At 42.6% G+C, this 27,438-nt stretch overlaps 1 protein-coding gene across 2 annotated transcripts; it reads left to right on the top strand.

Moving 5' to 3' along the window:
* Positions 1-6,626: 6,626 nt before the first annotated feature.
* Positions 6,627-26,824, top strand: LOC106581804 (interferon-induced helicase C domain-containing protein 1). 2 transcript variants are annotated; one of them, XM_045704468.2, is made up of 16 exons: positions 6,627-7,269; positions 12,695-12,869; positions 13,029-13,205; positions 14,663-14,734; positions 17,021-17,241; positions 19,713-19,923; positions 21,051-21,268; positions 22,636-22,737; positions 22,885-23,008; positions 23,405-23,620; positions 23,727-23,983; positions 24,227-24,376; positions 24,635-24,796; positions 24,937-25,130; positions 25,378-25,471; positions 25,652-25,759. In XM_045704468.2, the coding sequence occupies exons 1-16, from the start codon at positions 6,829-6,831 to the stop codon at positions 25,742-25,744; spliced, it is 2,907 nt and encodes a 968-aa protein (XP_045560424.2). In that variant the 5' UTR covers positions 6,627-6,828; the 3' UTR covers positions 25,745-25,759. The 2 variants fall into 2 exon arrangements, with proteins under 2 accessions (XP_045560424.2, XP_014019608.2); XM_014164133.3 differs by lacking the exon at positions 25,652-25,759 and adding an exon at positions 26,042-26,824 and having other exon boundaries at positions 6,628-7,269.
* The last annotated feature ends 614 nt before the right edge of the window (positions 26,825-27,438 follow it).

Raw genomic sequence — 27,438 nt, 5'->3', positions numbered from 1 at the left:
AACTAGACAATAATTTGTGCCAGATGTGATATCCCTCCTAAACAGCTCAGGTTAATGTTTCTATCCACCCAGTAAGGCCAGCAGGCTGGTCTTCTTTCATCAATGTATACTGTATCTATCTACTGTAACTGTTATTCATTTTGTATTGTCTACTGTATTTAAACACCACTTTAAACGTGTACATGATACTGCAACAACATTTCCCAACAGGAACAGTAAAGTCAGTAAAGTAAAGTGGAAATGACAATTGAGAGCTGTTTTTACTGAATGGATGTGATTAATAGATAAGTGTGCCCAAATAAATAGAATACTCAAAATTACAGTTATAACAGTTTGTTGATTAAAAATAGTGTCCAATAAGGATGTTATCCTTACAGAAATATAGGTAAAGTAATGGCCAAAGCTTAAAGGAAAAATTCTACCAAAATCTATCCACTGTTTGATTCAGTCCCAAAAGTGTCACTTGCCACATCAATTAAGTGTCACTTGTCAATGACGTCGATTAAGGCAGACCCACGCACCACTCTGATTCAGAGGGGTTGGGCTAATTCCGATTGAATGAGGGATTGGGCACATTCCGATTGAATGCAGCTCATTTTGCTTATTGGGACTATTCTGTTACACCTGCTCCCGCTCTCCCTCTTTGGCGCTCGAGGGAGCCAGGTTGCCTTTCATTACGCACACTTGTCACCATCATTACGCGCATCAGCGCTCATTGGACTCACCTGGACTCCTTCACGTTTTTGTCCGTATTCTGTTCCTGTCCGTGGTTATTAAATGTTCAGTCCCTGTACCTGCTTCTCGTCTTCAGCGGTGATCCTTACAGAATGCTGACACCCCTATACGAAGCATCAGGGAGGTTTTTGTTTTTTGTTTTGTTAGTGACGTCGGGTCCGGGTGCCGCCGCCGATGGAATCGGGGGTGCCTCAGCTGGCTCGTCAGGCTTTCACGCCTTAGCTGGCTCGAGAGTTTTCCTTTCCCCGGTTGGGTCGGCAGGCTTCCATACCACGTCATGCCTCAGCGAGCTCGTTGGGCTCCTACACCTCAGCAGACTCATCGGGCGCCCATCCCACGTCATGCCTCAGCCGGCCCATCGGGCTTCCATGCCTCAGCTGGCTCGTCGGGCTTCCCAGCCTCAGCGTCAGGCTTTCACGCCTCAGCCGGATTGTCAGGCTTTCACACCTCAGCCGGCTCGCCAGGCTCCCACACCTCAGCCGGCTCGTCGGGCTTCTACTCCCCAGCCGGCTTGTCCAGTGCCCATGCCTTGGCCGGCCCTTCAGGCTCGCCCAGGTGGGATGCCGGGTGGTGCCCCTAGAGGGGGGGTATTTTTTTTGTCTCGCCCAGGGAGGGAGAATGGCCAGGACTGGGCCTGCTTGGAGGACAGTAAAAGTTTATAGAAATGCTTATTTTTTTCCCCTTAGCCACATCCATCATGGTTTTACAGATGGGAATTGGCAGATTCGATTATGCTGAGCCCCGGGGCACCGGACTATGGCCCGTCACATGAACTAGGTTTTCCCTTCCCTCAACCATGGACTGATCAGAGATGGGACCAAGTCCTAACTTTAGTGTCTCAAGTCAAGTCCCCAAGTTTTTGAATCATCATTACTCATACAAATGCCATCCAAATGATGACTTACAGCTAGTGTTGATAATCAGCTACCGTTTGACTGACATTGTGAAATATCCAATTAGAATCAAGTGTTTTCTCCGCGCCCACTACATGCACGTTGAGAGGTCTGTGGTGAACTGAGAATAAACACTCACATAAACTCTTGCTCAGAGCGCATATTTTCAAGTGACAAGCATTGAAAGTATAGGAGAGTGCTCTATTTTCCCCCTTGCGTTTCCGCACCTGCCGGCACTGTGGCGCTAAGAACATAATTGAATGGTAATTTCCCATATGCGATTCTCTACTTTGAGCAACGGAATTGTTTACGGTGTAATAACAGAATTTAACAGGAGAGGAAGGTGGTGCTGCTCTTTTGGGAGGGGTAAATCCAAGTCTCTCGAGTCTCTTCAGTGTTACAGCTCAAGTAAAATGTGAGTGCTGAGTCATAGATACACAAGTCGAAGTCGACTTAAGTATTTTTCTTTTTGCCATGTTAAGTCTCAAGTTGCAAAATTAGCGACTCGGGACCAAGTCACGTGACTCGAGTCCACATCTCTAGGATTAATAAAAAAAATACCAAAATAATGTTTTTGAGTGGAGCTTGGAGGGTACTATGGTGTTGAATGCTGAGCTATAGTCGATAAACTGTATTCTTACTTAGGTATTCCTCTTGTCCAGGTGGAAGAGGGCAGTGTGCAAAGTGATGGCGATTGCATCATCTGTGGATTTATTGGGGTAGTAAGCAAATTGAAGTGTGTCTAGGGTGGCAGATAAGGTAGAGATGATATGATCCTTGACTAGTTTCTCAAAACACTTTACGATGACAGAGGTGAGTGCTACGGGGCGATAGTCATTACGTTCATTTACCTTTGCCTTCTTGGGTACAGGAACATTGGTGGCCATCCTGAAACATGTGGGGACAGCAGACTGGGATAGGGAGAGACTGAATATGCCCGTAACCACACCAGCCACCTGGTCTGGACCGGCAGCCTTGCGAGGGTTAACACGTTTAAAAGTTTTACTCACGTTAGCCATGGAGAAGGAGAGCCCACAGTCCTTGGTAGCGGGCCGCGTCGGTGGCACTGTGTTATCCTCAAAGCGTGCAAAGAATGTATTTAGCCTGTCCAGAAGCAAGACGTCAGTCTCGGCAATGTGACTGGTTTTCCTTTTGTAGTCTGTGATTGTCTGTAGTCCCTGCCACATACGTCTTGTGTCTAAGCCGTTGAATTGCGACTCACCTTATCTCTATACTGACGTTTAGCTTGTTTGATTGCCTTGCGGAGTGAATAACTACACTGTTTATATTCTGCCATATTACCAGTCACCTTGCCATTGTTAAATGCGGTGGTTCACGCTTTCAGTTTTGCGCGAATGCTACCATCTATCCACGGTTTCTGGTTAGGGTAGGTTATAATAGTCACAGTAGGTACTACATCTCCTATACACTTCCTTATGAACTCAGTCACCGTATCCGTGTATACGTCTAGATTAATTTTGCACGCTACCCGGAACATATCCCAGTCCACGTGATCAAAACAATCCTGAAGCGTGGATTCCGATTGGTCAGACCAGCGTTGAAAAGTACAAAGCACAGGCACTTCCTGTTTGAGTTTCTGCCTCTAGGACGGGAGGAGCAAGATGGAGTCGTGGTCAGGTTTGCCGAAAGGAGGGCGAGGGAGGGCCTTGTAAGCATCCCGGAAGTTTGAATAACAATGGTCGAGAGTCTTAGTAGCGCGAGTAGGACAGTCAATGTCTTGATAGAATTTTGGCAGCCTAGTCCTCAGATTTGCTTTGTTAAAATACCCAGCTACAATAAATGCAGCCTCGGGATATGTGGTTTCCGGTTTGCATAAAGTCCAGGGAAGTTCTTTGAGGGCAGTCGAGGTTTCGGCCGTGGCGATGACGGAGGAGAATTCTCTTGTCAGATAATATGGTCGGCATTTAATTGTGAGGTATTCTAGGTCGGGTACACAAAATGACTTGAGTTCTTGTTTGTTCCTAGAATTATACCATGAGTTGTTAATCATGAACCCCCCCCCCACCCCTGCCCTTCTGCTTCCCGGAGATATATTTATTCCTGTCTGCGCGATGTACTGAGATTCCTGCTGGCTTTACTGACTCCGACAGAGTATCCCTAGAGAGCCATGTTTCCGTGAAACAAAGTATGTTAAAGGCCTCGATGTCTCTCTGGAAAGAAATCCTTGCTCTAAGGTCATCAGCTTTCTTATCCAAAGAATGAACATTAGCGAGTAATATACTCGGAAGCGGTGGGTGGTGTGCGCGCCTCCGAATTCGAACCAGCAGGCCGCCTCGAGTGCCTCTCCTCCACCAGTGATGTTTTGGGTCGGCCTCCTGAATAAGTTCAATTGCTCTGGGGAGAGTGAACAAAGGATCTGCTCCAGGGAAGTCGTATTCCTGGTCATAATGCTGGTAGTCCTGGTGATTTACCGGCACTCTAATATCCAATAGTTCTTCCCGGCTGTATGTAATGACACAAAACATTTCCTGAGCTAATAATGTAAAAAAAATAGTACATAAAAAAAAAAAAATACTGCAAAGTTTTCTAAGAGCTAGTCGCGATGCTGCCATCTCCGTCAGCACCATCGACACATCCTGCACCAGGATTTACACCATACCCTGTTCCAGGTGAACCCTAATTACCTGCGGGACAAAGCATGCCTTATCCAGTTCCAGCAACACCAGGCTTCCATCCAGGTTTAGCCGTGCCCTATCCCAGTCCAGATGCACATTATCCTGCCCCGGGACAGATGGCACTCTACCCGGAGCCTGCTGATTGCCTCATCATATATAAGTATCAAGTGCTCATGGCCCACCTGAAACTACAGAGTGCAGTCCAGCTCGCTAAGGCCTACATGCACAACATGAGACCTTACACTGCTGCCTTACAAGCTCTGCAGGACAAGTACGGTCAGTACTGTCTATCCACTCTGGTAGGCATGCTCAGGACCCTTGAGGGGCAGAACGGCTATGAGCTCAGATGTGGATCCAACATCGACCGGCTCTTGAGCAAGATGCCACAGAGCTACCGGGATGAATTAATTGAGTACTGGTTCGATTGCGGCATCCTCAGGACTGGCACAGACCTGATGTACACCCTGCACAACTTGGCAGCCTGGTTGCAGAAGAAATCCCAGGCTAAGCGCATATTAAGCAGAGCTGCAGTCCTCTATTAATGTGATATGCCTAAGCAAATGGAGAAATCTGCTTAAATCTTTTTCAACGCAAGTGGAGATCCAAACCCCAAGGAGCCTGCTCAATCCAAGGAGAAATCCAAACCCAAGCCATACTGTCCCCACTGTGACAATAAAGAACCCTTTCTCAACTCATGTAAAGAGTTCAAGAAGCGTAACACAGGACAGATTGTGAAGTGGTTAAAGGATGGAGAAAAAAAGCTGGACGATCCCACAAAGCTGATGCTTGCACCCTCAGACGACCTTGCAAGACATGTAAAGAGCAGCACCTAACGATCTTTCATGACACCATACAGGAAAAGCAGAAAAGCAGGCTCATGTTGAGTGTCCCTAAAACCAAGGTATACTTGGACAGACCCAACCGATCAGAGAAAGTAATGCTAAAGATCATGAAGGTCTTACTTCACAATGGAGACCGAGCCCTAAAGACATACGCTGTGCTCAACGATTTTCATCACCTGTTTCGCATGATATGTTACGAATTTGCAAAACGTACAATATGTTAAGAATTTGCTAAATGTATGATATGTTACAAATTCTAGCTAGGTGGCTAACGTTAGTTAGGTCGCTAACATTAGCTAGGCTAGGGGTTAGGGTTAAGTTTAGGAGTTAGGTTAAAGAGTTAAGGTTAGGGGAAGGGTTAGCTAAAAGGGTTAAGGTTAGGGTTAGGGTTAGCTAACATGCTAAGTAGGCACAAAGTAGGTAAAAAGTAGTAAGTAGTTGAATTAGCTAAAATGCTAAAGTTGTCCATGATGAGAATTTAACTCACAACCTTTGGGTTGCTAGATGTTTGCGATATACACCCACCCATCTTTTTTACTTAACCATACCAAACATTATATCATACTAAATCGAGTGTCTCAGATTTATGAATAGAATAATACAAAATGCTCTGAGACCGGGCTGGTTTGTTTTGTATTTTGATTGGTCCCTGAATCCATAGGTGGCTGTTTTGAAATGTATAAAAGCCATCTTCACTTTTCTATCTGTAAAGCCTTGATGAAAGTTATGAAACCGAAATGCGTTGTTTTTTTACGTTTAATAATGACGCACTTTATCAAGTGTTGCTGAATTTCCTATTCACTTCAGTTTGCTCTTGTATTCATGCGCGTTGGTTGGAGGCGTTCCCTTCCCTTTGCTAAAAATCACACCGGTGTTCCTCAATCGTTCCATTTATTGGAAGTTTAGTAGTCAACAGCTCGTTTTTTTATCAATACATTGCTCTAGCGGTAGGCAATTATATGGCAGTGCTTCCTCGAGACTGCAGTGTCGTCACTAGTTTCCACAGCCACAAACTAATACACCTCGCCAATGGAGAGATGTACTGCTTGGAATCTTTACCTACGATAGAAATAAGCTGAAACAGTTTTATGTAATTCATTTCATTATTCTTTTGGCCAAAATTCATTTTCACAAATGTAAATTTAAAAAAAAAATCTTACCATACAAAAATAAATTGAACTGTTTTTTAAGACAATTAAACAATACAAAAAACGGTTAGAATTATAAGTGTATGTATGTCCCTTGTGTAATGTGATATTGTACCCCCTAGCCCAATTGTCCATTGTATATTATTCATACATACTTGTGTTCCCACATGTACTTCCTGTATTGATTTATTGTTAATTCAAAATATATATATAAATAAAAACAAATAAAAAATAAACCTCGCATATTTCTACAATGTATCTTCTTAAAATGTTATTTTAAACCTAACCACACTGCTTAACTTATGCCTAACTCTAACCTTAAAATAAGACCAAACAGCTCATTTAAGTTTTCATTCATATTTGACTTTGTGGCTGTGGTAACTGGTGGAAACCAGACTGCAGAGGGAGAAACGAAACTGAAAGTGCTTGCATTGACGGGAATAGAATCTCGATTGATGCATGTTGATTTAACTATTTGCACTGCAGTTAGCCTACTCTTCCGTGTGCTTGTCTACGTGACTCAGGACTTCGATGTGACCAGGCATTTCGTGTATATCTCTGATCAACCTGATCGATGGCCGCTGACAAAGATAACGCCGCCAACATCCGTCTGATTGACGATTTCAGACCTAGGCTGCGGAAACTCATTGAAGTCGAGTTTGTACTGGATCACCTGAACTTCTTAGACAATGACAACAAGGACTTGATCCGAACTAAGGCGAGAAAAGAGAGCAATCTAAAGGCAGTGGATCTACTTATTGATACAATCATCAGGATCCGGCCACTTCCGAACGGTTGGTTCAGGGAGTTTGTGGATGCACTGTCAGCTGGGGGTTGTAAACATGCGGCCGTCTACGTGGAGGATAGCCCTCCATGTCCTGCTCTGGAGGCAGAGAATGACAACTGCGTCAGACTAATTGAACTTCTGTCGCCAAGTCTTTTGAAGATGAAGACTACTGATGTTTGCTGGGACTGCTTTTCTAAAGAAATTCTCACCGAAGAGGACCGTGAAATTGTAAGTAGTTGTATGTGTGTCGTCCGGGTGTGACCGGGGTAGGCCGCATTGTAAATAAGAATGTATTCTTAACTGACTTACCTAGTTAAATAAAGAAATATATGTGTAGACTGTATGATCTGTTGGATTCGACATTTTGAACATTGAGATATTAAAGACATGATAGATCAGACGCATAGTATATTAAGGAGTGAGCTCTGTAGAAAGACAGTGGCTGTGGAATGTGCTGGGTGGACGGGAAGAGATCAAAGGATTGCTATAGGGAGGCAGATGGACAACTGTGGACTAGGCCAAGGAGGGGGTGAGGTCAGATCCCCCGAAGGGAGTAATAAGGGTTTAGTATCCTGTTACCCTCTTCCTGTGGAACCATAATATGTAAGGATTGTAGAGAAGGAGGCTTGTCTTAAGTGGGATATATATATATACACTGCTCCAAAAAATAAAGGGAACAGTAAAATAACACATCCTAGATCTGAATGAATGAAATAATCTTATTAAATACATTTTTCTTTACGTAGTTGAATGTGCTGACAACAAAATCACACAAATAATCAATGGAAATCCAATTTATCAACCCATGGAGGTCTGGATTTGGAGTCACACTCAAAATTAAAGTGGAAAACCACACTACAGGCTGATCCAACTTTGATGTAATGTCCTTAAAACAAGTCAAAAGGAGGCTCAGTAGTGTGTGTGGCCTCCACGTGCCTGTATGACCTCCCTACAACGCCTGGGCATGCTCCTGATGAGGTGGCGGATGGTCTCCTGAGGGATCTCCTCCCAGACCTGGACTAAAGCATCCGCCAACTCCTGGAGAGTCTGTGGTGCAACGTGGCGTTGGTGGATGGAGCGAGACATGATGTCCCAGATGTGCTCAATTGGATTCAGGTCTGGGGAACGGGCGGGCCAGTCCATAGCATCAATGCCTTCCTCTTGCAGGAACTGCTGACACACTCCAGCCACATGAGGTCTAGCATTGTCTTGCATTAGGAGGAACCCAGGGCCAACCGCACCAGCATATACAGTAGTGTGAACCTGCTTTCACAAGGGGTCTGAGGATCTCATCTCGGTACCTAATGGCAGTCAGGCTACCTCTGGCAAGCACATGGAGAGCTGTGCGGCCCCCCAAAGAAATGCCACCCCACACCATGACTGACCCACCGCCAAACCGGTCATGCTGGAGGATGTTGCAGGCAGCAGAACGTTCTCCACGGCGTCTCCAGACTCTCACATGTGCTCAGTGTGAACCTTCTTTCATCTGTGAAGAGCACAGGGCGTCGGGCCCTCATACCACCCTCATGGAGTCTGTTTCTGACCGTTTGAGCAGACACATGCACATTTGTGGCCTGCTGGAGGTAATTTTGCAGGGCTCTGGCAGTGCTTCTCCTGCTCCTCCTTGCACAAAGGCGGAGGTAGCGGTCCTGCTGCTGGGTTGTTGCCCTCCTACGGCCTCCTCCACGTCTCCTGATGTACTGGCCTCTCTCCTGGTAGTGCCTCCATGCTCTGGACACTACGCTGACAGACACAGCAAACCTTCTTGCCACAGCTCGCATTGATGTGCCATCCTGGATGAGCTGCACTACCTGAGCCACTTGTGTGGGTTGTAGACTCCGTCTCATGCTACCACTAGAGTGAAAGCACCGCCAGCATTCAAAAGTGACCAAAACATCAGCCAGGAAGCATAGGAACTGAGAAGTGGTCTGTGGTCAGCACCTGCAGAACCGCTCCTTTATTGGGGGTGTCTTGCTAATTGCCTATGATTTCCATCTGTTGTCTATTCCATTTGCACAACAGCATGTGAAATTTATTGTCAATCAGTGTTGCTTCCTAAGTGGACAGTTTGATTTCACAGAAGTGTGATTGACTTGGAGTTACATTGTGTTGTTTAATTGTATTACTTTTTTTGAGCTGTGTGTGTGTATGTGTATGTGTGTGTATGTATATATATATATATATATATATATAAAACCTGTGATGGTGAAAAATGTTTGGCTGTCTGAATTACAGCTATACAGACCCTTTGGGAAGAATTAAACTTGGTTAAAGCTTCTCTAGTGTCTGCGAGTTATTTACTCTGAAAAATAAGAACCTAACAGGTCCATAGCCTAAATTTCTACTGTCTCCCGAGTGGCGGCGCGGTCTTAAAAGACACGCCATCTCAGTTCTAGAGATGTCGCTACAGACACCCTGGTTCAAATCCAGGCTGTATCACAACCGGCCGTGATTGGGAGTCCCATAGGGCAGCGCACAATTGGCCCAGCGTCGTCCGGGTTTGGCCGCTGTAGGCCGTCATTGTAAATAAGAATTTGTTCATAACTGACTTGCCTGGTTAAATAAAAACATTTCAATTTTTTTTTTAACTCTTATTAAATCAGATTATTAATGATGACCTAAATGTACAAGAAGGGTGCAATTTCGGCTCGCAATCAGGGCATTGCAAGGCAATATTATGGATTTCCCCTGATTGTCTGTGCGATTTAAAATGTGGGTCAAAAAGGAAATAACAGTATTATCTGAGTTTTTAACTAGCTACCCATTCAGGTCGTTCAAGATTGATGTGGAAATTTGACGTATATCGATGTCCTGAGGATGTTCGGAAATGCCTTCAAAACCGGACCCTAGGGGCAACAGTGAGCACAATTACCATCAAGTAGGCTTAGGTTTTGCTAGTTGAAAGAGAGCGACCCGGCTCTATATATTTTACTGGTTTGTGAGTCACTGACACCCCTTGGTTAGAGGGGAATAAATCAGACTAAGACTTAACACACACATGAACTTTACTCGCACACAGGAGAAGATGAACATGGTTATGTACATGGGTATGTAAATGTGTATACATGGGTATGGTTCTGTAATGGACAGAAACAGATATATAATAAATATAATATACAGGAGATAAATACACAGGCCCGAATAGATATTTGTAAAGTATGATTTGCAAAGCCAATCCGGGCCTAGAGAGACTGCATGGCTAGAGCGTGCACAGGGGTGCGACATATGGCTATTGTCCGATTGGCTGAAGCCATGAGCTGGAGGTGATATTGGTCTCTCATGTGAAGGTGAGAAAGGGTGAGGTTTGGTGAGAGGCAGTCAGCGCAACTCCAGCCACACATAAACAACAACAAAACACGCTGGAATTTAGTCCCACAGTGGCATCGGCAGGGGGATTCTGTAACGAGTGTTGTGGGTGGTGGATGAACATAATCCCATGGCTCTGGTCCAAAAGGTTGTTTTAATGTTTTAACCCTATCCCAAACCCATATCTTAACCATTCGGAATGAGTGCCGAAACTGAATGTTTTAACCCTATCCCAGACCTTGACCCTTAACCATTCGGAATGAGTGCCTCAACTTAACCCTTAAAATGTGACATTTTGAGAAATGGAACGATAGAGTGCAGCAGGAGCAACAATCCCCTGACTCTGGATCAGAAGGTTTTGTGTTCGATCCCAGTCGTGGACACTGGTTTAAATTTTTATATTAGTGTTTTGGAATATTTTTTTTCTTCTATTTGACCTTTGGAGAAATGGAATGATACAGAGCAGCAGAAGCAACAAAAACACTTCGAAATTTGACTTTTGGAGAACGTGGATGAATGTCTAATTCTGCAGTGAGACCTTGTTGAGCTACCAGTGTCACCACCAGTGTCACCACCGCTTACCCCCCTGCTGTGTATCGGAGTCCTTCTAGAGATAACTAGCTAGCACACAGTGTCCTTCGCTCCCATCTGCCGAACACCTGCCCTCGCCGACGTTAATAGAACTGCGGGAAAACACTGCCGACAGGCGGGGGCGAAGAACACTATCTACCGGTGTCCTATCTATCGTTAGCTAGATAGCTACTTATCCCACCTGCTGTATACCGTAGTTAGCTAGCTCGCTAGCACCCAGTGTCCTTCGCTAATGCCTGCCGAACACATACCGTCGTTAAGCGGTAAAACACTGTCTACAGTTGTACTAGCTAGTAGCTAAAAAATAATCCACATATTATTGTTTGTAGATCAGTGGCACAAAGTCTCAGTTTAATCCATTTTAAATTCAGGCTGTAACACACTTTTTGGGGGGGGGGGGGGGGGGGGGGGGGTCAAGGGGTGTGAATACTTTCTGAGGGCACTGTATGTATGGATGGTTTCGTTCAAATAAAAAAGGGGTGCTGTAAAAAAGGGATTGATTTCAAATGGATTTATCCCACATCCAGCAACGCAATTGCACTCTTCTCGGTACACAGGTATGAGGCTGGGGCGCTCCAGTACAGTACAGTACTGCATGGTAACAGTATGGTAATGCTCCGTAACGTTGGATGCCAACCGCTGATAAATTCCACAGAAGAAAAGGCGGGGGCGACAACGCCGGTAGCTAGCTAGCTAGAACTCCAGTACACAGCAGGCGGGAGAGGTAGCTAGCTAACGATAGCTAGGACACTGGGATACACAGTGTCCTTCGCCCCCGCCTGTCAAGCACTGTTTTCCCACAATGCTGTTAACAACTCTGAGGGCAGGTGTTCGGCAGACGGGAGCAAAGGACACAGTTAGCTAGCGAGGACTACGGTGCACAGCAGGCGGGATAGGTAGCTAGCAAGCTAACGATAGCTAGGACACAGACGGTGTCCTTCGCCCCCACCTGTCAGGCACTGTTCTGCTAACAAGGGCAGGTGGGAGCAAAGGACACTGTGTGTTAGCTAGCTAGGAGGTCACCAGTACACAGCTAGCTAGGATACTGGTAGACCGTGTCCTTCGCCTCTCAAAAACTAAATGTATTATTTGTTTCCCTTTTTTCGCCCACATTTTAATAGCATAGACAATCAGAGAAAATCATTTTTGAGCGTGGTATGATCGTCAGTGCCAGAAGGAGAATGGCAAAAATCATCAAGATGACATGCGGGCCCCAAACAGTCAAATAATGGTGCAGTGTACAACGGTGTACAGAACAGCATCACTGAATGCACAACTCATCGGTCCTTGTCACGGATGGGCTATTGCAGCAGACAACCACACCGGGTTCCACTCCTATCAGCTAAAAACAAGAAGCGGCTCCAGTGGGCAGCTATCATCAACACTGGACAGTTGAGGAGTGGAAAAGGATTTGGCGTAAGCAGCATGAGTCCATGGCCCCATCCTGCCTGGTGTCAATGGTACAGGCTGGTGGCGTAATGGTGTGGGGAATGTTTTCCTAGCACACGTTACGTCCCTTGATGACAATTCAGCAATGTTTTACTGTCCCGAAGAATTCAAGCTGTTCTGCGGGCAAAGGGGGATGCGTCCCGGTACTAGATGGGTGTACCTAATAAACTGTCCACTTAGTGTATTTATGTAATATATCTCTGGACCAGATGAGGGCAGACTAATGCCACTAACTGCACTGCAGCTTTGATGTGAGTGCATAACTCTTACATGATCCTATATTTAACTGATTCTATTTCTGTTTTAGATTTTAGCTGAATGTAAAAACCGAGGAAATATGGGTGGTGCTCGTGAACTACTCAAGAGAATCGTGAGATTCCCGCCCGGATGGTTCTCCATCTTCTTGAAGGCCTTACTGAACACTGAACACAAGGACCTGTTTAAAGAATTGACAGGGGAGTCACCTGGTGATAACTTGATAGGTAAGATTTTATAGATTGCCCATATATTGTCCTTCATGCTAGCCTAAACCATGCTCCTTTGAACTTGAATAGTAGCTTTGAATAAGTTGTACATATTGACTAGCCTATCCCTGTCTTTTTCTCATCATGATATAATTTATAACATGATCAATACATCAGATGAGCCAGGTGTCCTGATGGCTGTGAATGAAGCTCCAGGGAATGTGGATCACATGGTGGAGGAGGGTCCTGTAGAAGCAGCAGGGAACTCTTTTCTCCCAGAGCAGGAGACACTGGACAGCAGTGTGACCAGCATGCATCTGGATGAACCTTCAGAGGCTGACTCAGAAACTGCAGGTGCAATATAACACAGTCATACCCTTTTACTGACCTTTACACCATTGATCATGAGAGTCAAGGTTGTAGTACTGGGCCTTTTGTTCATAAAGCGTCTCATAGTAGGAGTGCTGATCTGGGGTCAGTTTAGCATTTTAGATGATAATGAATGGACACTGGGGGGGGGGGGGGGGGGGGGCTGTTCATAGGTCAGCACTCCTCCTCTGCGACGCTTTATGAATACGGGCCCCGGTTGGATATTCAACCTTTAAGGATAAATAAGTAGAGTGCTAGAGGAAGGTGCATTGGAGACACATTTTTGAAACACTGAAGCAGTACTAGTTCAAAGCAGTAAATTCAGTTGAAGTCGGAAGTTTACATACGCTTAGGTTGGAGTCATTAAAACTCGTTTTTCAACAACTCCACAAATGTCTTGTTTTACAAACTACTATTATTCTGACATTTCACATTCTTAAAATAAAGTGGTGATCCTAACTGACCTAAGACAGGGAATCTTTACTAGGGTTAAGTGTCAGGAATTGTGAAAAACTTTGGCTAAGGTGTGTGTAAACTTCCGACTTCAACTGTACAGTATTTTTACTGAACAAAAATATAAACGCAACATGCAACAATTTTACTGAGTTATAGTTCATATAAGGAAATCAGTCAATTGAAATAAATAAATGATACCCTAATCTATGGATTTCACATGACTGGGCTGGGGTGCAGCCATGCATAGGCCCACCCACTTGGGAGCCAGGCCCAGCCAATCAGAATGAGTTTTTCCCCACAAAAGGGCTTTATTACAGACAGAAATACTTCTCAGTTTCATCAGTTGTCCAGGTGACTGGTCTCAGATGATACCGCAGGTTAAGAAGCCGGATGTGGCGATCCTGGGCTGGCATGGTTACGTGGTTGTGAGGCCGGTTGGACATACTGCCAAATTCTCTAAAACGACGTTGGAGGCGGCTTATGGTAGAGAAATTAACATAAAAATCTCTGGCAACAGCTCTGGTGGACATTCCTGCAGTCAGCATGCTCCCTCAACTTGAGACATCTGTGGCATTATGTTGTGTGAAAAAACTGCACATTTTAGAGTGGCCTTTTATTGTCTCCAGCACAAGGTGCACCTGTGCAATGATCATGCTGTTTAATCAGCTTCTTGATATGCCGCATCTGTCAGGTGGATGGATTATCTTGGTAAAGGAGAAATGCTCATTAACAGGGATGTAAACCAATTTGTGAACAAAATTAGAGACAAATAAGCTTTTTGTGCGTATGGAAAATATCTGGGATCTTTTATATCAGCTCATGAAACATGCGACCAACACTTTACATGTTGCATTTATATTTTGTGCAGTATAAAATCTGTGTAAACAAATGTTAACACATTAAACTGAAATTATCACACTGAGATGGATGGATGAAAATTATTAACACGTCAGTTGTGTAAATAATAATTGTTTTTATATTTTTAGACCTATATAGTGGCACAGAAGAACCAATGGAAAATGGGACACCGAAAAATAGCTTGGATCTCTCAACGTCAGGTAATATTTAATTCACCTTCTCCTGTTCTGTTTCATATGCAGCAATTTTTGGAAAATAGCTCAACCCCTAATCATCCTTTGAACAAAAGTTAGAAACTGTATCTGACATTACCTTAGAAAATAATGCAGTTGGATTACATGTTAGATTCATAGCAGAGGCTCTTCTTAAAACAGTTTGAAGTGTTGCGAGTCATCAGTCAATCACAAATATAGTCCTACTGAACTCCTCCACCATGTACAAAATGGGGAACCATCAAAGTCACACTTGAAGGGGAGTTCTAATCATCCCTCACTCTAGTCTGCCGTCTGCAGTTTTGGATTAAGTTAGCAGCACTTGCACGGTGTCTGTTAGCATTAATCTTGAAATGATAATGGTGGAATCAGTTGAACACTTTTGGGAATGAGTGATTAAATGCTGGAACTATCTATGTAGGAGAAGGAGAGGGAGCTTGCAAAGCTTGCTCAAATGAAGGCCAGATATGCAATGAAATCCAGTCTGCTATTGTTGTTTCTTGTCAACCTGCTGTGATGTTAGTCTTATATTGCATCATGTCCTCATAACATTCTTTGAAAGCTCTCTTCATTGTTTTATGCATTTAAAACATTCCATAATATCTGTCAGGACCTCGATCAATCGAATTTCAAAACCAGGTGTTGCGCTGATGAATAATTCAGATCCCTGAAAATAATTAGATGAATTTGTAATTATAGTAAAGTTATAATAAGCATTGTTGCTTGTACTTTAGTTAACATTTTGAATATGATAGAATGAAAGGAACTTTCAATTGGTTTTTCCGTTTGGAGGAGAATCCATAGTTTGGGTGAGAGAGAACTGGAATGAGAGACAAGTTTGAATGGAAGAGTTCCTAGAGCCTATCCTATTTGGCTCAGAGAATAGGTTCCATGTGTATCATGACAAGCCACACACGTTAAAGAGGACGGAGCATAGCCAAAGCTCCCAATTGCAAACACATGCTATTTAGAGTCCAAATAGGGACTAAATGAAGAGTTGGATGTCGTTACATGGTTATGATTCAGTAATATGCCAAGAGTGCGCAAAGCTGTCATCAAGGCAAAGGGTGGCTACTTTGAAGAATCTAAAATATATTTTGATTTATTTAACACTTTTTTTGGTTACTACATGATTCCATATTTATTTCATAGTTGTGATGTCTTCACTACTCTACAATGTAAGAAATAGTAAAATAAAGAAAAACCCTGGAATGAGTAGATGCAGTACCATTATGTTAGACAGTGATGCCTTGGGATCCACGTTTCACACGCTTGAAATCAATTTAAGTATGAAGGCATTTGCTTTTTTAGAGGCAACACTTTTAGATTTCTCACCTCACATAAAAAAATGTGACTGATTAGTTCACTTTAATAGGCTTTTATAAATCAGCCAATTGATATTTATACCATGAATCCGCCACAAGGGGTCTGTGACATCATGATGATGATGATGATGCGGAGTGATGAGTCATGGGACGTTAATGTGAAGCCTAACACACCGACGCGGACAGCTCCTGTCACTCAAACCAGCCTCTGACACCACTGTGTGTCTGTTTGTATCGCCTTTATTTTGAGTTACTCTCAATCTTGCTTACATTACTCTGCTATCAAGACCGTGAGTCACCATATTCAGCCACATGTTGTGGATTTTTTATTTATTTAGCTACTCTGGAAGTTGGGCAGAATGCCTGATGTGAGCAGATCCAATACATATGGGGTTATGGTGCGTTTCCATAAACCTGTGGCATATGTGCTCTGCGGCTTAAAGAAGACATTGGGAGTACTTCATTAAAATACAGTATATTGCATTCTGCTTTCTCCATCAGGTGGAAAAACACTCTGTGGGATTCATATCTTATTGACATGGCATTAACCATGGTGGAATCTCCTCTCTAATAAGTCTGGGATTTGCTGATAAAATACCAGGAGAGCAAAGTTCACTGTCTATTTCCTATTGAGTTTAAGACACCATATCTCTCCGTTAGTTTGTGTTGCAGGAGTCCAATTTAATAATGTTACTTCAGACGAGAGACCTCTAACATACAATGTATGCGTAGGGAGATTAAAATGTTTTCCTTGTAGTTATACATGGAAGCACACCTGCTTTTTCCATGACATAGACTGACCAGGTGAAAGCTATGATCCCTTATATGTCACTTGTTAAATCCACTTCAATCAATGTTGGTGAAGGGGAGTAGGTGGGATAAACAAGGATTTTCAGGGTGCTAATGTGGACAACAGTTTTGATCTGAACCTCTCTCCTCTACTCTACAGGCTGCATTGCCGCTGCTGCTGAAAGCCCCCCAAAAGATGTCATTGTTCTTCGAGATTATCAGATGGACGTGGCCAGGCCTGCCTTGGAGGGAAAAAACATCATCATATGTCTCCCAACAGGAAGTGGTAAAACCAGAGTTGCTGTCTATATTACCAAAGAACATCTGGACAGCAGGAGGAAGGAGGGCCAACCAGGGAAAGTGGTTGTCTTGGTTAACAAGGTACTCCAGTTTCCCATACAATGTCCCGTGCACACAACCTGTCTGTACAGTATGTGTGTGTGTATTGTCACATACTGTAGCTAGGCCTATAGAGATCACAAAGAAAGCTGCTAGCACAGTACTGGGCGTGACACAGTTAGTCTCTACTCAACACAAATCATTTCTTTAAGAGTAATAAAATACACCACTTTACAACAATCAGTTTGGCAGTCATTCCCATGCTCTTTTTCTATATTGTAAAAACAATTGTCATATCACATCTAGCACGGTTCACATGTAGGGTATGCTGGTACTCATTTTGGGTGCCGCTACGGTTTATATTTAAGTGCAGGAGCTTCACAATACTTTTGAGCTAATATTATATGAGGTGCAGGAAGTCCAGCAGTAGAAAAATGTAGGTGCCCGTACTCAGCTCCAGTGAGCTCCTGCCCAAGTCAAGCACTGCATACAGTGGGGGAAAGAAGTATTTGATCCCCTGCTGATTATGTACGTTTGCCCACTTACAAAGAAATGATCAGTCTATAATTTTAATGGTAGGTTTATTTGGACAGTGAGAGGCAGAATAACAACAACAAAAATCCAGAAAAACGCATGTGAAAAATGTTACAAAATAGTTTGCATTTTGATGAGGGAAATAAGTATTTGACCCCTCTGCAAAACATGACTTAGTACTTTGTGGCAAAACCCTTGTTGGCAATCACAGAGGTCAGACGTTTCTTGTAGTTGGCCACCAGGTTTGCACACATCTCAGGAGGGATTTTGTCCCACTCCTCTTTGCAGATCTTCTCCAAGTCATTAAGATTTCGAGGCTGACGTTTGGCAACTCGAACCTTGAGCTCCCTCAACAGATTTTCTATGGGATTAAGGTCTGGAGACTGGCTAGGCCACTCCAGGACCTTAATGTGCTTCTTCTTGAGCCACTCCTTTGTTGCCTTGGTCGTGTGTTTTGGGTCATTGTCATGCTGGAATACCCATCCACGACCCATTTTCCATGCCCTGGCTGAGGGAAGGAGGTTCTCACCCAAGATTTGACAGTACATGGCCCCGTCAAATGATGCGGTGAAGTTGTCCTGTCCCCTTAGCAGAAAAACACCCCCAAAGCATAATGTTTCCACCTCCATGTTTGACGGTGGAGATGGTGTTCTTGGGGTCATAGGCAGCATTCCTCCTCCTCCAAACACGGCGAGTTGAGTAGATGCCAAAGAGCTACATTTTGGTCTCATCTGACCACAACACTTTCACCAGTTGTCCTCTGAATCATTCAGATGTTCATGGGCAAACTTCAGACGGGCATGTATATGTATTCTTGAGCAGGGGGACCTTGCAGGCGCTGCAGGATTTCAGTCCTTCACGGCGTAGTGTGTTACCAATTGTTTTCTTGGTGACTATGGTCCCAGCTGCCTTGAGATCATTGACAAGATCCTCCTGTGTAGTTCTGGGCTGATTCCTCACCGTTCTCATGATCATTGCAACCCCACGAGGTGAGATCTTGCATGGAGCCCCAGGCCGAGGGATATTGACAGTTCTTTTGTGTTTCTTCCATTTGTGAATAATCGCACCAACTGTTGTAACCTTCTCACCAAGCTGCTTGGCGATGGTCTTGTAGCCCATTCCAGCCTTGTGTAGATCTACAATCTTGTCCCTGACATCCTTGGAGAGCTCTTTGGTCTTGGCCATGGTGGAGAGTTTGGAATCTGATTGATTGATTGCTTCTGTGGACAGGTTTCTTTTTTACAGGTAACAAGCTTCGGTTAGGAGTACTCCCTTTAAGAGTGTGCTCCTAATCTCAGCTCGTTACCTGTATAGAAGACACCTGGGAGCCAGAAATCCTTTTGATTGAGAGGGGGTCAAATGCTTATTTCCCTCATTAAAATGCAAATCAATTTATAACATTTTTGACATGCGTTTTTCTCAATATTTTTGTTGTTATTCTGTCTCTCACTGTTCAAATAAACCAACCATTAAAATTATAGACTGATCCTTTCTTTATCAGTGGGCAAACGTACAAAATCAGCAGGGGATCAAATACTTTTTCCCCCACTGTATAAACGATGCACACCCCTACACGTATGACTGTGTTATGAAGTTACTCAGTGTTCTTTTTCTCAGCATCTAAAATATACATCCCGATCCAATTTGAAAAATGTATTCAATAAAACACACAACATGATATGCATCTTCATTGAAGTAGAAATAACTTGAGTACCTCCCCAAACTAAAAAAAAAAACACAATCTGTGATCTTGTTGCACGCATTATTGTAACACACGTCCAATTTGTCAGTCTAAACATTTTTTTAATTAACTCTGTTCATAAGTAGTTGTACTTTCAAACAAAGAACTGTACATATGCACCAGCTAAGTGCATACTGACAGTGAGAAATACAGTATTGCTTTCTTTTTAGAGACAGGCCCTCACATATTGAATGTGATTAACCGCTAGTCTTTCTAATAATTATATGTTCTCCTTCAGGTGCCCCTGGTAGAGCAGCATTACTCCACAGAGTTCTGGAAGTTCCTTAAAAACAAATACAAAGTTGAGAGGGTCAGTGGGGACTCCCAGCTCAAAATCTCCTTCACAGACATTGTCCAGAAAAACGATATCGTCATCTGTACAGCCCAGATTCTGGAGAACTACTTGGAAAGGGCTCACAGTGGAGATGACGATGGGATTAAACTTTCAGGTTTGACATCATTTTCTTGAACTGAGTTTCCTAATTACTAAATCCGGGATGGGAGTAATGTTAATGGGAAACATATCTACAGTAAGCTAGGCATGTTTATGTAAAACTTTGACCGTGGGTTTTTATCTCCGCCTTAGTCCAAAGTCAGTTTGCTGGCCACAGCGATGGACGTTAAGCGGGGTTTGGAATTGGAAATGGAAAGTAAACAGGACGTGTTTCCTCTTGAGAATTAATTTGACAGGTTCTTGTCAGTCAGTTGCTTCCGGCTCTCCTGCTTGCTCTTGCTGGCACTCGCCAGTCCAAGGTGGAATATCCCTCCAGTGTAACATATGCTGTTTGTTGAAACGCCTGAGAGGGTTAGGTTTTTTTCTGGTGCTTTCCAGGCCACACGTCTGTTCAAGCCATCAGTGTGTGGCTGATCAAATTCACATGAGAGCCTCTGTCACTGCATCAGACTGAATGTTCCACTCCAGACTCTTATGCCCTCTGGGGAAGGGAATTATAGCACTTCTGTTTAAAGTTGTATTTGTGGATGTTCGTACCTCATCACGTGTCTCTCAGTGCTGTGAAATACACATTTAAACCTTTCTGAGAAATGGACTCTAGCGACACAGCAGTCATGCAGTGTGGTGGAAAATGCATCGTAGACTTCCTAGAAAAGTAGTGGTTAGTGTGGGAGGGCCTCAGACATAGAGCCAGACCAGGGAGGGTGTAATTTCTGGGTGTCAATAAACCACTTAAGTATATTTACAGCACTAGCATTATGGGAGATAAAACAAAGGGAATGTTGAATACAGGTAGTAAAGCTAGAGCCAACTATTGTTCCTAGGAGCCCTACAGCAATGTAACCAGACCCACGGCACAATGTAATGGGAAAATCAGACTTTAGAGGAGACAAAGTGATCAGCAGACCAAACTGGCCTCGGCGGAAGCTTTTCTACGGTCTATGAGGGTTAGACGGTTTTAGATTGTTGAATGCGTAACAGCAGGAATGTTTGTAATTTGAAATGTACACCCGCTGTCTCCTATATCCATTATATGGCACGTTCTTACGTTAAACCAATATGTTTCATTTTGTCTTCCAATCAATCGCATGAGTGTATTTGCTCCTTGTTTCTGTCGTGTAGATTTGTCACTGATTGTGATCGATGAGTGCCACCACACACAGAAGGGAGGAGTCTATAACCACATCATGATCCGCTACCTCAAGCAGAAGCACAAGAACGCCAAGTTAAAGAAAGAGCAGAAGGATACAGTGGACATCCCACAGATCCTAGGCTTGACCGCCTCACCCGGCGTCGGGGGAGCCAAGAAAATTGAGAAAGCAGAGGAGCACATTCTACGAGTAAATACCATACACTACATCTCTTTTTTTTCTCTCTCCCTCTTTCTCATTCTCTCTCAAGACACACACCCTCGTCATTCTCATTCTTGCCATAACTCTTTTTCATTAAGCACTTTCCTCCCTCCCTCCCTCCCTTCCTCCCCACCCGCCCTTTGTCCCTCCCTCATTCAGTTACTACTCTGCTCAGTGCTCACCCCTGCTCAGCCAAGCTGTTTCCAATGTTCCACATGGCCTCTGCACTTCAGGCAGCCGTAAACCTCACCATGCCTTTTTTAACCATGCCTACTTTGGGCTCCTGAGTGGTGCAGCGATCTAAGGCACTGCATCTCAGTGCTAGGGGCGTCACTACAGACACCCTGGTTCAAATCCAGGCAGTATTACAACCAGCCGTGATTGGGAGTCCCATAGGGCGGTGCACAATTGGCCCAGCGTCGTCCTCGTTTGGTCGGGGTAGGCCGTCATTGTAAATAAGAATTTGTTCTTACTGACTTGCCTAGTTAAATAAAGGTTAAATAAAAAATTAAAAAATCTCCACACAGGAAAAAATTGGAAACAGCTTTTGGTTTTAACTCTCAACGGGTCACACTGAAGTGGTGATGCAAAATAGATGTTATTGTTATTTTATTTGAATATACTCAGTGGTGTAAAGTACTTAAGTAAAAATACTTTAAAGTACTACTACGTTTATTGGGGGTGTCTGTACTTTACTATTTATATTTTTGACAACTTTTACTCCATTCCTAAAGAAAATAGTGTACTTTTCGCCATACATTTTCCCTGACAGCCAGAAGTACTCTTTACATTTCGAATGCTTAGCAGGACAGGAAAATGGTCCAATTCATGCACTTATTAAGAGACCATCCCTACTTCCTCTGATCTTGCGGACTCACTAAACACAAGTGCTTTGGAGTGTGCCCCTGGCTATCCGTAAATACATTTAAAAAAATCAAATAGTGCCGTCTGGTTTGCTTAATATAAGGAATGTGAAATTATTTATACTTTTACTTTTGATACACTTAAGTGTATTTTAGCAATTACATTTACTTTTGATACTTAAGTATATTTAAAACCAAATACTTTTAGATTTCTACTCGAGTAGTATTTTACTGGGTAACTTTCACTTTTACTTGAGTCATTTTCTACTAAGGTATCTTTTACTTTTACTCAAGTATGACAATTGGGTACTTTGTCCACCACTGAATATACTGTGTGATTGATTAATAGAACACTACTTTGGAAGTACAGTATTGCATTGCTATGCATTGTGACTGATCTTTATTACAGAGGTAGGTGGTTTCTAATAAACCTCATCGTATTTGTTTTGATGTTTTTGCTCATTCGTTCAATTCATGTTCTGCCTTTTGTAGATCTGTGCAAACTTAGACGCATACAAAATAATGACGGGGAACCTTGGGGAAAACAAAAAAGAACCGCACAAAAAAATTGCCACTGCCGAAGAGAGAAAAGAGGTACTCTTTTAAAAAAATAAATTATTTATTTATTCCCAGTAGAAAGAGATGTATACATATTATTTCATGAAAATCCACATAATCCTGAGTTTTTGAAGTGTGTAAATGTATTTATGTACTTACATCTGTTTAATTATTTCTTGTCAGGATCCCTTTGGTGATGTTATCAAAGGAATCATGAATGCCATTCACGTCCATGCTGAACTGAACCCTACCTGTGACCTAGGCACCCAGAACTATGAGCAGTGGGTGGTCCAGAAAGAACAAAATGGTGAGGGAACACATTTATTTTCATGTTCTTTTGATCTAAATATATTTCAACCATTCTCTATACCAACCAAGTGTGATAGCTGAATAAATAGACACCCTGGTATACCCCAAAAGTATACTGAACAAAAATATAAATGCAGCATGTAAAGTGTTGGTCCCATGTTTCATGAGCTGAAATAAAAGATCCCAGAAACTTTCCAGATGTACAAAAAGCTTATTTCTCTAAAATTTTGTGCACAAATTTGTTTACATCCCTGTTAGTGAGCATTTCTCCGATGCCAAGATAATGCTTGCTTATATGAACTGTAACTCAGTACAATATTTGAAATTGTTGCATGTTGCATTTATATTTTTGTTCAGTGTACGTTCCTAAGCAACTATCGATGTTTTCCTACAGCTGCAAAAGAGGAGAATCAGAAAGTGCGAGTTTGTGCTGAGCATCTACGGCAGTACAACGAGGCCCTGTACCTAGGCAAAACCATCCGCATGTGGGATGCCTTCAGCTTCCTGGACAAATACTTTGACGAGGAGCTGAAGAAGAAAGTGGCCCCAGAGGATGAGGAGGCCATCATCAAGACCGACACAGAGAGATTCCTTTTCACACTCTTTAAAGGTAGCTTACTGTACATCTAATGTTTTTAGTACATTGTAATGTAGCCCTACATAGATATCTGGGAGTTTATTTTTCACGGCTTTCTTCAAAATCTACTTTCTTGCAGATAGCAAAGTGAAACTGCAGGAGTTGGCTAAGCTTCCCCAGTATGAAAATAATAGCCTAGCTAAGCTGAGAACCAAAATCCTGCATGAGTTTACATCTAGAGAAAAGGCTAGAGGGATCATTTTCACCAAAACCCGTCGCAGTGCCATCGCATTAGCTCAATGGGTTCAGGAGAACTCCAAGTTCGAGGAAGTCGGAGTAAAAGCTTGCCATGTGATTGGAGGAGGAGGCCAGAGTGTCGTGAAACCAATGACCGCTGTGAGTGCACTGTTTCACATTTTACAAAGGCTGGCTGTCAGCCGAGTCTGCTTTTTTACTTAAACAGATTACTTTGAAAACATTCACTGTGAAAATGTACTTAAGTGGATGACGGTAGTATTACATCAAATTGGTTCATCTTTGTTTGACTAATGCACACTGTCATACATCCTCTTCTGTGTAAAGTTGTGCTTAATTACATTGTATTGAATAATGTATTTTGCCCACGTTTGTGTTTTTCAGGCAGAACAAAGGGATGTTTTGAACAAGTTTCAGAATGCGGAGGTTAACTTGCTGATTGCAACAACAGTGGCTGAAGAGGGTCTGGACATAGCAGCATGTAACTTTGTGATACGATATGAGCTTGTGACCAATGAGATCGCTATGATTCAGGTCAGTGATTTAATGGTTAACTGGCTTTGCCAAAAACATGTCAATATCCACAGTGTCATTATTAACTAAGAACTATGAACTTAGATTCTGTATCGTCTGCTAACTCTTTTGGTATGCGCCAAATAAATAGTATTCACTGGTTAGCAGACAATGTACTCGCTGTATAACTCGAGCCGCATTATCATGCTGTTAGCATGACTTCAAGCGCTCACTCACATGGTTTAATGAGAACATGTTTACTGTGTTTGTGTCTTGTAGGCCCGAGGCAGAGGCAGAGCTGAGGACAGTAGTTATACCTTAGTGGCAGGGGAGGGTTCTGGGGTCGCTGAACGAGAGAGTGTCAACGAGTACCGTGAGAAGATGATGAGCAAAGCTATCGATAAAGTCAAGAAATTAGATCAAGAGGAATATGAAAAGAGGGTAAGTCTCCTCTCAACTCTTAACTGCCAGCTTGATATTAAAATGAAATATATTTTAAGATTTGATTTCTTAAACCTAGTTGAGTAACGTCAACAACAAAAAAATGATATACTAATTGCATTTTAATTGTTTGTTGCCAGATTAAAGAATTCCAGATTCAGGCGATCATGGAGGAAAGAGTGCGAACAACCAAGAAGAAGCAGAAAGGAATGAAAAAGGAGAGCCCGTCCAAAGTGAAGTTCAGTTGTAGAAGCTGCAACAAACCAGTCTGCTCTGGGGAAGATGTTGAAATCATTGAAAATATGCACAGAGTCAACGTAACACCCCAATTTAAGTATGTTTTGCTGCAAACAGCTGTCCTCTTGTCAAAGTAACCCAACCTGTGCAAGTTTGTAGCCTACTATACAGTACACGGTTGTTGGTAAAGATGTGTTGTACACACGTTCTAGCATCAGAGAACTAAAAGATATACCCCAAACCCCTATATTCACATTTTAAAATGCTTGCCTTGAGTCTGCATACAGCCCCTCAACCACAAATGTAAGTTATTATTGAAACAATGTCTGTTTTCTCTTTTGCAGGGAACTTTTCATTCAAAGAGAAAACACCTCACTTGTTAAGAGGCTACTGGACTACGACACCAATGGTTTCATAGCATGCAAAGACTGTGGACAGGTAGGCCTATGCCCCTTCCTAATTCTGTAAAGAGAGAAAGATGTTGGTGTTCACCTATAATAAACAACAATTGACATTAAAGTTTGAAAGGCACTTGCAAATCAAGCAAGTAAGGAGTATTTTTTTGGGGGGGTTGCCTGAAGATTTGCCTAAAAATTTACATTTGCTTTTTACATGCAGGAGAGCCATATATTACCTACTTTACACCTATACATATGGGAGGAATCAGAAAGATCGGTACTGGAATTATTGTATTTTGGTTGTTATCAGTAAAAGATTCTCAGAGCAGGCTCAACTTGCCCAACTGCCATAAATGCCAAAAAGTGTCTGTCTTTCACTTAAACAATTGGGAGAAACCCAAATGATCAGTTTTAGGCTACTAGAATTCTTTCTGTTTGGTTGTTTTCAGAGCAGGCTCAACTTGCGTGACTGCTTAGTTCATTTTCCCAAGGCAACAGGGCAACCCTTAATGTCAATCCCTGAATAGATATTCAAACATTTCAATCTATATCTACTGTAAATGCACGTTACAAAGCCAACTGTCCACTCACATCGATTTTCTTCCTGCAGAGGTGGGGTTCAATGATGCTCTACCGTGGAATCGAGTGTCCTTGTCTTCACGTCAAGAACTTCCTGGTGACGTATGATGAAAAGAGGAAGAACATCAACAAGTGGAGCGAGCTGGGTATCCAGTTACCTGCCTTTGACTATGCTGAACACGCTCGATCTGTGGCCGAAAGTTCAGAGGATGAAGAATCAATGTAATAATATGGAAACTACAAGAATTGGTTTGCGAAAAGTAAGAATCAAAACAAATGCATGCAGCTCCATGTATCTGTGGTAGCTGGATTGAATAAATCAGCCTTACATTTTCACTTGAAGTTACACATGTGCAAGCTTTTACAATGTGACTTTGCTCATATCTTTTTAATTGTGAAAGCCATAATTGATGCAGAATCATATGGGGGTTTCATGTGTCTTATTTTTAACAAGTTGCTGCTTTTAATTGTCACTAATTAATCATTGTATTATTCAATTTATTGACTATGACTATCAGTAAAATGTTGAATCAAATGAATAATGTGCTTTTGTGATTGAAAAAAAGATCATGGAGAAAATATGACATTACTATGTGCCCTAGGTATCGCCATGCTTAATCACTGATTTGGGAAAACTGGTTCAGCAGGAAGAGAGATGACTAGTTGAATATGCCGTGCAAACATTTTATTTTTCTCCATTTCCTTTTTCTTTAAAAACATTTCTAATCTGTGCTAGATGAGCTGTTGTTGTTGTCAGACACTGCATACATCATGAATGGATCAAATTAAAGATGAAATTGAACTTCTTGACACACTTAATCTCCTCTGGTGTTTTTTCCAGGACCCTTTGGTACTTTCTAAACTACAGTGCACCTGTCAGCACACATGTTTCTGTTTAGATCTAACACACTAGACAGGTGTTTTTTGTTGTTGTGCATTGTCAGTAAATTCACTTATCATTTTGCCAATGTCACAGGTGTGACCTGTCCAGGGGTATGGTGATGTGTTGCCCTGGCTACTGTGATTTGATAGTTCAGGGAGTAATTAAGGGAAAGAATATGGGTGCCCCATGGTTACTTTTTTTTCTTCATTGTTTTGTTTAATCCTAAAATCATAGCCTTCTAAATATTTCCAAAATACACATTTCTTCCATGTGTAAAGTGTATGAGGAGACAATAAATTGAGCAGGCAATTTGCCTCAATGTGTGTTTGCTTTCAAACCTCTCTGTCACTTGGCACACCCCTGCATGGAATAAACTGTATATACTTTGCAGACATACAAATTAGTGTTTATTTATTCACAAAATGCCCAGAACTCCACAACTTGCGAATGTAGTCTATATCATTCCAAAGGTTACCCATGTTCACTGATAATAGCTGGACTGCTTGTGATATGTGGTGAATAGAAAAGCCACTTCCTAAATCTTG

Source organism: Salmo salar, chromosome 21 (assembly GCF_965601325.2).
Source record: "Salmo salar chromosome 21, fSalSal1, whole genome shotgun sequence".
In the NCBI taxonomy this organism is placed as follows: Eukaryota; Metazoa; Chordata; class Actinopteri; order Salmoniformes; family Salmonidae; genus Salmo; species Salmo salar.
This window is presented reverse-complemented; position numbering and strand designations above follow the sequence as displayed.

What these genes read in the sequence shown, in the direction of transcription:
- LOC106581804 (XM_014164133.3), top strand. Translation starts at nt 6,829, where the DNA reads ATGGCCGCTGACAAAGATAACGCCGCCAACATCCGTCTGATTGACGAT. An exon ending in CCGAAGAGGACCGTGAAATT is followed by an intron (nt 7,270 to 12,694) that starts GTAAGTAGTTGT and finishes TTTCTGTTTTAG; the next exon opens with ATTTTAGCTGAATGTAAAAA. An exon ending in ACCTGGTGATAACTTGATAG is followed by an intron (nt 12,870 to 13,028) that starts GTAAGATTTTAT and finishes TCAATACATCAG; the next exon opens with ATGAGCCAGGTGTCCTGATG.